We start from the raw sequence: 12,727 nt of genomic DNA, 5'->3' as shown, positions 1-12,727 counted from the left end.
ATATCAAAAAAACAAACAACCCAATCCAAAAATGCGCAGAAGACCTAAATAGACATTTCTCCAAAGAAGACATACAGATGGCCAACAAACACACGAAAGAATGCTCAACATCATTAATCATTAGAGAAATGCAAATCAAAACTACAATGAGATATCATTTCACACTGGTCAGAATGGCCATCATCAAAAAATGTACAAACAATAAATGCTGGAGAGGGTGTGGAGAAAAGGGAACCCTCTTGCACTGTTGGTGGGAATGTAAATTGATACAGCCACTATGGAGAACAGCATGGAGGTTCCTTAAAAAACTAAAAATAGAACTACCATATGACCCAGCAATCCCACTACTGGGCATATACACTGAGAAAACCATAATTCAAAAAGAGTCATGTACCAAAATGTTCATTGCAGCTCTATTTACAATAGCCAGGACATGGAAGCAACCTAAGTGTCCACTGACAGATGAATGGATAAAGAAGATGTGGCACATATATACAATGGAATATTACTCAGCCATAAAAAGAAACGAAATTGAGTTATTTGTAGTGAGGTGGCTGGACCTAGAGCCTGTCATACAGAGTGAAGTAAGTCAGAAAGAGAAAAACAAATACCATATGCTAACATATATATATGGAATCTTAAAAAAAAAAAGGTCATTTAGAACCTAGAGGCAAGATGGAAATAAAGACACAGACCTACTAGAGAATGGACTTGAGGATATGGGGGAGGGGAAGGGTAAGCTGGGACAAAATGAGAGAGTGGCATGGACATATATACACTACCAAACGTAAAATAGATAGCTAGTGGGAAGCAGCCGCATAGCACAGGGAGATCAGCTCAGTGCTTTGTGACCACCTAGAGGGGTGGGATAGGGAGGGTGGGAGGGAGGGAGACGCAAGAGGGAAGAGATATGGGAACATATGTATATGTATAGCTGATTCACTTTGTTATAATGCAGAAACTAACACACCATTGTACAGCAATTATACTCCAATAAAGATGTTAAAAAAAAAAAAAAAAAAAGAGCCCCACACACTTTGACTTGAGAGATGTCAAGAGATGATGCTCTTCAGAGACAGTTAATTTTGTGTCAACTTGACTGGGTCACAGGGTGCCCAGATATTTGGTTAAACATTACTCTGGGTGTGTCTGTGAGAGTGTTTTGGGGTGAGATTAACATTTAAGCCGGTAGTCTGAGTAAAGAAGATTGCCCTTCCCAAGGTGGCTGGGCCTTATCCAATCTGTTAGAGGCCTGAATAAAACAAAAAGGAAAAATAAGGGAAAATGTGTTCTTTCCGTCAGTGTGAGCTGGAACTTTGGTCTTCTCCTGCCTTTGGACCTGGACTCCGGCTGGAGCTGACACCAATAGCTCTCCTGGGTTTCCAGCTCGCCAGATTGTAGGAATTCTCAGCCTCCAAAACCATCTAAGCCAATTCCTTACAATAAATTTCTTTCTATATATATATCCTATTGGTTATGTTTCTCTGGAGAACCCAGACTAACTCTTCCATTTTTTTTCTCAGCAGTGCCGAAGACCCAGGCACATTCCTGTAGGCTGATGTTATTATTCTGGGTAAAGAGTACCCCAGAACATAATTCTGCAGGGCCTCTTAAGCAACACGACCCAGAGTGTAGTGTGTGGACCACTGCCAGCTGAATACTCTCTACTGCTTGTTTGCAACGAGATAGATAAGGACAGGAAGTGAAAGAAAGCATTGAAATTTTTATAGCAATTTGGAGCACTGTCCCAACACCTAAGCACGTGACCAGTTGACTTGATTTTTGTATATCTTTGCTTTTTTTATTTTATTTTTCCACTAATTCGTTCTTTCTGCATTTTACAGAAATCACTCTGCCAAGGACTGGAGCTTTAAACAAAAAACGAAACAAAACAAAAACACTAGTCCTTCCCCACAAATAGTTTAGTTTGAGAAGCACTTCTCTCTAAAGTACTTTAAGTTGCATCAATTTCTGGTAATGGGCTACAGATACAGAGAGAGAGGAGGAAAGACATGTAGAGAAATGTATTTGAACTTGCCTCCGAAATTTTTTCAAAGAACTTAATTTAAGAATTTTTAAAGTCTTAGATGGACTTTGGAAAGGAGGTACAGCAGACATAGAAAACAAACTTATGGTTACCAAAGGGGAAAGGGGATGGGGAGGGATAAATTAGGAGTATAAGATTAATAGGTACACACTACTATATATAAAATAGATAAATAACTAGGATTCACTATGTAGCACGTGGAACTATATTCAGTGCCTTGTAATAACCTATAATGGAAAGGAATGTGAAGCTGTACACCTGAAACTAACACAATATTGTAAATCAACCACAGTTAAAGAAATAAAAAAATTTTTTAATCCAAAAAAATACTCTATATACAATGTGTTATTCAAACAGAATTATTATACCACATTGAAAAGTCTAGTGTTAAAAAGTAATATTTGAGGGCTCCCCTGGTGGCGCAGTGGTTGAGAGCCCGCCTTCCGGTGCAGGGGACGCGGGTTCGTGCCCCAGTCCAGGAGGATCCCACATGCCGCGGAGCGGCTGGGCCCGTGAGCCATGGCCGCTGAGCCTGCGCGTCCGGAGCCTGTGCTCCGCAACGGGAGAGGCCACAACAGTGAGAGGCCCGCGTGCCGCAAAAAAATAAAAAGTAATATTTGAAGCATTTAAACGTCATAAACATTTCAAATATATATGGAAATAAAACCCCATAATATCCTTTGTTTTAAATTTAAAAAACAAAACAAGAAAGGACGTACAAGATGTCAGCTGAAGTTTGGGCCATCTTCTGAACGCCTGGAATACATTGCTGGGGTTTCTGTCCTCCATTTAGCAGACTACATGGGGCAATGTTGACCCTGCATTCTAGAAGTTAAAGAGCCTACCCAACCGTGATAGAGACTTTTTTCCCCTAAAAATATCCATGAAGGCACACAAAAATAATCATATTCCCAACAGCACCAATGCCAGGGTGTGGAAGAAGCTTCCATTAAGTCGGCACAGTTAGGATTAAAATGGAAAATAATCAGTGGCATATCCACACTTTGAATGCAGACTAAATAATAGAGTCAGATAGTAAAGGAATAGGAGGAGATTTTTATCTACCCAAATTCCCTTCTATTTCTGGGACTCTGGAATGACCAACCATGACATCAGACAATCACCCTTCGGACTCTGTTGGAATTGCTTTTTCAAAGCAGCCAGGGTCAAACCCTCACTGCCCTTAGCACCACTGTGAATCAACAATCCCCTTCCTCTAGCTACCCAGGGATCATGCAACACGGCTAGGAACAGAAGGGTCTGAGGCACGGGCCCTGCACGTGAAGATGTGAAATTTGTTATGGGCATGAGTGTCAGTACGAACAATGACCTGTGGGGTTTATGGCTTTTCGTGTATTGCTTTTGGTTAAGGAAGAACTGCAGAAGACCTCAGATACCCCAGAAATGTATGTCTCCTCCTCAGAGTCCAAGAGTTAAGTTATAGGGACGAGAAGATCCCTACTTACTCCAGCAAAGATGCACTAGATGGATACCAGCTGAGCGTTGGGCTAAGCACTTACAAAACAATTGTGTTCTCTTGTAAAGATCCTGCAGGGGCAGGCCAATTGGCAAGGAGGGTTTGGATAGAGCTCAAATCAGACAGCAATGAGTAAGCAGAAAACACCAACGTGAGGGTCTAAATAAAAATTCTGCATCATCAGAGGAAGAAGCACTTTCAAGAAGAAGTAGAGCCAAAAACAGATTGTCAACAATAATATGATACAAGAAAGAAGACAGTTTTACAAAGCTTCTGGTTACATCCTTAAAAATAAGTAGAAAAACAGGGTGTCTATGAAATAAGAATGCAAATTCATAAGGAAATCTCAGCATACAGTGAGGAGATATCAAGTCAGAAAGCAAAGACAGCTTGCTGAGAGGCAAGCTGATTTGGAAAAGGTGCTGGTCTTTGCAAAGCAAAGGAGAAATCCAAAAACAGTAGTGGAATGAAAATCTACATTACTGGCAACAAAGAGTATTTCAAACAAACGGCAAATTCAGCAAACAATATAATTCACCCATGGACCCACCACCCAGATTGAACATGGGCTCATATTTTTCCTCATTTGCTTTAGGTTTTTTTCAAAGAAATATCTGACATCGAAGCCCTGCCCATCTATGCTATTCCTCCACCTCCTTCACTCAGCTGTGACAACACTATTCTGGAGGTGGAACGTATCCTTCCGGTCCATGATTTTAAATTTTCCTACATTTGGGTGTAACTGTATAGAATATATTATAGTATCGCTGTATATATCTTTCAATTTACATAAATAATATCACACTGTACATATGCTTTTGCAGTTTGCACATTTCAATCTATACTAGAGTTTAGGGACTTACCCAAATCCGTATACGCAATTTACTTTTAACTGTGCCATAGTTTTCCACTGTAAAAGCATATTGCCATTCATTTACCCACTATCCAACTGAAAGAAAAGCATTCCGCAAAGAACATCTTCATGTGTCTCTTTGCATAAATTGAGGGGAATTTCTCTAGCCTACATACCTAGATAAAATATTACAGAATTTTTCCAAAGTGCTCTCCAAAGTGGTTGGGTTAGTCGTCTGTCACTACATAACAAAGTACCCTTGAACTTAGTGGCTTAAAAGAGCAAATATTTATTATCTCACAGGTTCTGTGGGTCAGGAATCAGGAATTGCTTTGCTGGGTGGTTCTGGCTCAGGAGTTCTCAGAAGGTTGCAGTCAAGACACTGATCAGGGCTACCACCGTCAGAAGGTGTGACTGCAGCTGGAGGATCCACTTCCAAGATGGTGTACTCACATGGCTGTTCACAACATCCTCAGGGGACTCTCCAGAGGGCTGCTCAGGTGTTCTTATGACATGACAGCCGGCTTCCCCTAGCAGGTGATCCAAGACACAGAATGAGGGGGCTTTTATGATTTGGTCTCAGAAATCACACCGTCATTTTTGACACATTCTGTTCATTAAAAGCAAGATGCTAAGGAAAGCCTACACTCATGGAGAGAGAAATTAGGCTCCACCTTCTGAAAGATGGAGTATCAAAGAATTTGTAAACATCTTTTAAAATCATCATCATGGTTGTAGCAACTTACAGACCCACCATTAGCCTATCGGCATGTCTATTTCCCCCACAGCCTTGCTGACAAGGAGTATGATCAGACTGTTTCATCTGTAATTGGATTTCCTTGACCGCTAGCTTAGGCATCTTGTTATATGTTTTTTGGCCATTCTAATTTCCCCTCCTACAATTTGCTTTTTACCTTTATCTACTGGGTTGCTTATCATTTTGGGATTGCTTTGTTCTTCCATGCTATTGTTTTCTAATATTTCAGTTCAATCTTACTCTTAAACCCCTCACTATTAGTCATTATTATTGTAGTTGTTATTGGTGCATGTCACAACCAATGCTTACCTAGACTTTTCTACAAGTTTACTAATTTCTCTGCTCATTGTTGCACTCCTCTGGGTTCAATTCCCTTCTTAATGAAGGGAATGTAGTAGTTCTTTCATTAAGGAATTATAAATGGAAAGCTTTTTGGTCTTTTTCCTTAAAAAAAAAGTATTTCAATCTCATTTGGATTATAGTTCAACTTGGTAAAGAATTACAAATTATTTACTTAGTACTCGGAGGATATTTTGTTGCTGATGAGAAATCTACTTGTTCACCTGTTAATACTCATTCTGGACCATTCTAAGTCTATAATTTCAGATATAGGCTCTCTCCCCAACTCGATATTCTCTCTTTCATAAAGAGATGTATTCGATGTATGTTGGACCTCTTCATTCAAGCTCAATACTCTTGACTGGTTCATCCAACATTCATTCATACCCCATCAGATTAAAAAAGCTGAAAAGCTAATCACTTTGTTTTCCAGACTCCATTGCTACTAGAGCTCTGTATGAGAATTAGTTCCAAAATTAGAAAGCACTTGCCCAAGTTCGGAATGCAGAAGAGAGATGAATACAATGGTATGTGTGCGGGGTCTCACAAAACACCTTGATCCGTAGCATTTACCCCTATCCATGGTAGAAATACTCCCACAATGGCCAATTCCGAGCCAACAACGTGGTATCAGTGAACATGGAGTTGTGAAGAGATGTGAAGTAGTATACCAGCACCAGCACCATTATACAGTATTTTCACCATATACATGTCATAGACTAAATTAACCACAAAATCATAGATAATAATAAAGTGTAGTCAAATAATTAGGAAATGAAGAGTTTTTAGTATTTATTACCTTTGTGATGTAATATAATTTATTTCACTGTAAGTTTATACTTCATCTGAGAATTTAAGTTTATATTTCATTTATCATGCATTTAAGAATGGCTATGTTTAATAACTGACTCGTAAAATTCCTGAAAATTTAACAAGTGTCTTTTCTTCCCTGCTTTTAATTAATTAAGTTATTTATGTATTTATGGCCGTGTTGGGTCTTGTTGCTGTGCGTGGGCTTTCTTTAGTTGCAGTGAGTGGGGGCTACTCTTTGTTGTGGTGCACAGGCTTCTCATTATGGTGGCTTCTCTGGTTGCACAGCATGGGCTCTAGGCACATGGGCTTCAGTAGTTGTGGCACGTAGGCTCAGCAGTTGTGGCTCGTGGGCTCTAGAGCGCAGGGTCAGTGGTTGTGGCACACAGGCTTAGTTGCTCCGCGGCATGTGGGATCTTCCCAGACCAGGGCTTGAACCTGTGTGCCCTGCATCGGCAGGTGGATTCCTAACCACTGCACCACCAGGGAAGCCCCAACAAGTGTCTTTCATAAGCTGGCATGAGGTAGCTCCAGCGTGCCGCTGGATGAAGGTCTTTTTTCCTGACCATTTCTGGTTGTTTCTACAGGCAAGAAAAGTCATGGAAACACGATGTTTTCCTGCAACAGTGTTCCGCCGTCCACTCTCCAGTTTCCTGGCTGTGAAGAAGTAGTAAAGGTGGTGGGAGAAGAGCAATGGCTTCTGAATCCTCGGATCAACTTCAAGTCCATTTTCCAGCTTTTGGGGGGTCCAGAGGAAGTTTTAGGAACAACAAGCAGATTCCAGTGGCAGTCTCAGTGGTAGTAAATCTCCTGGAGGGTCAATCTGAATTATTCTGGGAGTCATTCTGGACAGCCATCCACAATCCAGTCCTTCAGCCCTTCAACAATCTTGTAAGCATCAAATTCCCTGTATTAAATCCCTTCCTCCTTAAAATACGCAGTGTGGTTACTGGTCCTTGAACTAAACTTTAACTGATATATTATTGTATTTTCCGAGTTTCTTAAACTTTTTTTAAACTAATTTTTATTGGAGTATAGCTGCTTTACAATGTTGTGTTAGTTTCTCCCGTGCAGCAAAGTGAATCAGTTGTACGTATACTTATGTCCCCTCTTTTCAGATTTCCTTCCCGTATAGGTCACCACAGAGCACTGCGGAGAGTTCCCTGACCTATACAGTAGGTTCTCATTAGTTATGTATTTTATACATAATATCAATAGTGTATGTATGTCAATCCCACTCTCCCAATTCATCCCACCCCCCCTTTAAACTTGTTTAAAATTTTCATATTTTTATCTGTGTATCTTGTAAGCAATTTCCTCAAAATTATTTTTACATTCACACATTCTTTTTTCAGTTGTAACTTAACTTACAGTTTAACCTGTCTGCTCAGTTTTCATCTAAATGATGACGTTTTCCATTTCCAGCAGTTTAGTTTCTTTTACAAATCCATCTTTTATTTATCACTGAGTATAAATCTTTCAATTTTTATTCTCTGACCTTTGCATATTTTCTTTCAGAATCTCAATTATCTCAGTTTCTTAAGGCACTAATCTTCTTTGTGGTACTTCTCTGATTTCTCTAGCAGTAAACAGTTTCCAGGTGTGGTTTCACTCTTTGTGGGCGGGGCCATCTTCAGCAGGTGTTGCTTTTCCCTTTGGAGCTTCACATGCGCAGAGATCTGTGTCCGAGGCACAGGTGCCATAGGTTTCACCAGTTGGGGACCAGTTTGTCCATTCATTCTTGGCCTGGAAGGCGCGCACCACATGGGTAGTGTAGATATGGAGTGCGCATCCCCGAGGCACAGGTCTGGAGTTCTCATTTGTCACGGGGGCCTTTTCCTTTGGCAGCCACAGCTCCTCGTAGACATAAGCATCTCAGCCACTTTGCTGAGCAGTGGGCTGACTGAGTCTAGTCCCCTCTTGTGGGAGGGGCAGCGAAACCAGGGTCTGAGTTCCTGCTTCCTGCCTGCTGTGGACCCAAGACCACACCTTTTCTCCCGGCATGAACATTAAGACTCCCACCTACCAGAGCCTTCGGGGGTTTCCCTACCCTGAAGCAGCGTCCACCCCTACGCTTTCCTCTCTGGGCTCTGAGTTTCCCCTTCTTTTCTTTCACACTAAGTTATTTTAATGTGTAAAACAGGAAAAGTGTAGTCAGGAAAACAGAGCCTATGTCAGCTAGTTCAATAAAAAGATGTGCAACAGTGAGCTACCTACCAAGTGGGCAGAAGGGCTGAAAAGCACCCCCCCAACCCCCTGTCGAGAGGCTGGTTAGCAGAGATTAGCAACAGCAGAAAGTTGCTCCTACCCCTACTGTGGAGGGACATATGGCGATGGCAGTATGACCAGAACCTCAAAGGTGGGGTGCCCAGAGGAGCTAGAACCATGGTAGGGGTCGCCCAATAGGATATCTCTGCTCTGCCAAGATGCAGGGCAGGAACCCTTAAGAGGGAGAGGTACCATGGAGACATCTGTCAAAGGTAGGTAGGGGTGGGGAGCCTCACTCTCTGTCCTCACCGTCTCACCTCCTGTTGGTGCCTCCCTTTGGCCAGGGAATCTGGAAACATAGTTTGCTTGGACAGACCCTACTATACAGAGTGGTGCAGGGGGAGAGAGAAGGATAAATCTGTTAAGCTAGCAGGCAAAGGACTGGCTGGGCTACAGAGTTAACTTTTTTGTTATATGTTTATCCAGCATCTCTTCATTTGTTGCAGGAAAATAATCCACGTTAGCTCAGTGACCATGCTGACAGAACTAGATATCCTTGTGACATTTCTGAATTTCAAAGATAAGGAAATGTCTTCTGAGCATCCAGGTTAGAAAATACAGGTTACCCACAGAGGAACAAGACGAAACGCAGCTCCCTTCGTAACAGCAAGCAGACACAACGGAGACACAATCACTACCTGCTACTGCCTTTAAAGGTCATTTAAAGTAAAATGAGTAGAGAAGTTTACAAATTAAATTATGGGAAAAGACTTAAAGGCAAAGGTCAAAGAAAAGAAAGTTCTAACTGCAAAGCAATTTAAAATGAAAAGCACTGATAGTATAGTGAAGGTATGTTTAAAAAGGGGAAAATCCAAAAAATATATATATTAGTCACAAACCTCTATGCATCATGTACATATCATTATAAACCAAAAAATAATTTAAATATATTTTTGATTTTAAAAACTGGTGAAGATTTTAAAGACACCCTCTAAGGCTTTGGCAAATTACCTGGGTAAAAAACAAAAACAAAGGGGATATGAATGATGTAGACATTTTTCTATGAAGGCCGATTTGATGTGTCTCTGTATATGAGTGTGTGTGTGAGTGTGTGTGTGTGTGTCCCCACCACCCCCCAGAGATAACTTTCGAGATATCTGAACATTTACAAAAATTTATCAAATATAAGACCACAAAGCAAACTTCAGTAAAGGTCTTCAAAAGCAGGTCTGAGACAGTTGAATATAAACAGAAACAATAATAAAATTCAATATTTTTAAATGCTAAGACATTTGTCTAACTTTGTTGAGATATAACTGACATACAACATTGTGTAAGTCTAAGCTGTATAAGATGTTGACAGCCTTATATGTTGCAAAAGGATGACCACCATAGCATTCCTTAACACCTCCAACATGTCCCATAATTACCCTTTCTCTTTTTTTGTGGTGAGATCATTTAAGACCTACTCTCTTAGCAAGTTTCAAGTATATGATACAGTATTATTAGCTATAATCACCATGCTGTACCTTTGATCTCTAGAACTTATTCATTAAAATTGAAATTTTTAATATACTCCTAGATCAAAGTTTAAATTAAAATTTAAATTATACTCTCTATTTAAAATTTTAAAAGGGAAATAGTTCTTATTAAAAAGCATATGAGGGGGCTTCCCTGGTGGCACAGTGGTTGAGAGTCCGCCTGCTGATGCAAGGGACACGGGTTCGTGCCCTGGTCCGGGAAGATCCCACATGCTGCAGAGCGGCTGGGCCCGTGAGCCATGGTCCCTAAGCCTGCGCGTCCGGAGCCTGTGCTCCGCAACGGAAGAGGCCACAACAGTGAGAGGCCCACGTACCGCAAAAAAAAAAAAAAAAAGCATGTGAGGTATAGCAAAGTAGTATTCAGATAAGCTTGTGAGGTCTTTAAATGCTCTTACTGTTTTTAAGAGAAAAATATAAACACTAAATAAGTCTTCAAGGGCTTCCCTGGTGGCTCAGTGGTTAAGAATCTGCCTCCCAATGCAGGGGACAGGGGTTCGAGCCCTGGTCCAGGAAGATCCCACATGCCGCAGAGCAACTAAGCCTGTGCACCACAACTACTGAACCTGCGCTCTGGAGTCCATGAGCCACAACTACTGAAGCTCACGCACCTAGAGCCCGAGCTCTGCAGCAAGAGAAGTCACCGCAATGAGAAGCCTGCACACCGCAACAAAGAGTACTCCCCGCTCGCTGCAACCAGAGAAAGCCCGTGCACAGCAACGATGACCCAAGACAGCCCAAAATAAATAAATAAATAAGTTTTCAACACAAACGTTTTAGAAAAAGAACAACAAAATAAATTAAGAAAACAGAAAAAACGAAATAATGAGACAGAGCTGAATTAGAAAACAGATAAATTAAAAGAGCTGGTTCTCTGAAACAAAAGCAAAAAACCAGACAAATCTCTGACAACTTTATTAAAACAAACAGGGAAAGCACAAATAGACAACAGTATGAAATATGAGAATTCTACATGCAACTCTAGACTCATAAATTTAAAACACTGCTTCAATGAATGCTTTGTTTCTCAAAATACAGAAATTGGATTTTTATTGAAAGCAGTGTGATTTACTGTTATTCATGCTTACTGAAAATCTTGACATAACATTTTGTTATACAGTGATTTGAAGATCTGGTTTTAGGTTGGGTGTATTTCCATACTTGATTAAAACATCTGTCATAACCAAAAATACGCCTCAAAAAAAGTTACAGATCCAAATCGAAGAAACATCACTGGCAGGGTTTACTACATCACAACATTCATTCTTCAATCCGTCCCACAAGCATGCCAAGATTTTTGCTGGTAAAGTTTCATCTTCCTGAATTTCAACAGGTGATTTTGCAAACTGATTCAAAGCGGTTGCACTTTCATAGTTTTAACAAAAAAAACAATCGATTTGGAAGATTCTTCAGCAGTTAACAAAATTCTGTTTCCAGGTTTTTTTTTAATTAATTTATTTGTTGTTATTTTTGGCTATGTTCGGTCTTCCTTGCTGCATGCGGGCTTTCTCTAGTTGTGGCAAGCTGGGGCTACTCTTCCTTGTGGTGCGTGGGCTTCTCATTGGGTGACTTCTCTTGCTGTGGAGCACGGGCTCTAGGCGCGCAGGATTCAGTAGCTGTGGCTCTTGAGCACAGGCTCAGTAGTTCTGGCTCACAGGCTTAGTTGCTCCGCGGCACGTGGGATCTTCCCCAGCCAGGGCTCGAACCCGTGTCCCTTGCATTGGCAGACAGATTCTTAACCACTGTGCCACCAGGGAAGCCCCCAGATTTTTTAACTTCACAAATTTGAGTTTGTAGATAGCACACTCACAACAGTTTTTCAGCAACAAAATCACATAATGGTAGAAAGATTTCCAAAACCATCCATTCTCAAAACTGTTTTTGAGGTTTGAGCATGAGTTTCCTTTAAAAAGCAATTATTTCTGAAGTCAGGGAGCCTGATTCCTCCAGCTCCGTTATTCTTTCTCAAGATTGCTTTGGTTATTCAGGGTCTTTTGTGTTTCCATTCAAATCATGAAATTTTTTGTTCTAGTTCTGTGAAAAATGCCATTGGTAGTTTGATAAGGATTGCATTGAATCTGTAGATTGCTTTGGGTAGTAGAGTCATTTTCACAATGTTGATTCTTCCAATCCAAGAACATGGTATATCTCTCCATCTGTTTGAATCATCTTTTATTTCCTTCATCAGTGTCTTATAGTTTTCTGCATACAGGCCTTTTTTCTCCTTAGGTAGGTTTATTCCTAAGTATTTTATTCTTTTTGTTGCAAAGGTAAATGGGAGTGTTTCCTTAATTTCTTTTTCAGATTTTTCATCATTAGTGTATAGGAATGCAAGAGATTTCTGTGCATTAATTTTGTATCTTGCTACTTTACCAGATTCATCGATTAGCTCTAGTAGTTTCCTGGTAGCATCCTTAGGATTATCTATGTATAGTATCATGTGATCTGCAAACAGTGACAGCTTTACTTCTTCTTTTCCGATGGATTCCTTTTATTTCTTTTTCTTCTCTGATTGCTGTGGCTAAAACTTCCAAAACTATGTTACATAATAGTGGTGAGAATGGGCAACCTTGTCTTGTTCCTGATCTTAGTAGAAATGGTTTCAGTTTTTCACCATTGAGAACGATGTTGGCTGTGGGTGTGTCACATATGGCCTTTATTATGTTGAGAAAAGTTCCCTCTTTGTCTACTTTCTGGA

General features: G+C 40.5%; 1 protein-coding gene across 7 annotated transcripts in view; it reads right to left on the bottom strand.

The window, feature by feature from the left end:
- The window catches only part of CALN1 (calneuron 1), a 508,174-nt gene that overhangs the window by 347,267 nt on the left and 148,180 nt on the right, over positions 1–12,727 (bottom strand). Inside the window, exon 3 of one of the 7 annotated variants that reach the window (XM_049699588.1) lies at positions 4,831–4,907. The exons of 5 other annotated variants lie outside the window; for them this stretch is intronic. In XM_049699588.1, the coding sequence (XP_049555545.1) occupies positions 4,831–4,832 (2 nt within the window). In that variant the 5' untranslated portion in view covers positions 4,833–4,907. One more of the 7 variants, XM_033426294.2, reaches the window with a different exon arrangement.

The sequence above is a fragment of the Orcinus orca genome, chromosome 16 (genome assembly GCF_937001465.1).
Source record: "Orcinus orca chromosome 16, mOrcOrc1.1, whole genome shotgun sequence".
NCBI classification, from domain to species: domain Eukaryota; kingdom Metazoa; phylum Chordata; class Mammalia; order Artiodactyla; family Delphinidae; genus Orcinus; species Orcinus orca.
This window is presented reverse-complemented; position numbering and strand designations above follow the sequence as displayed.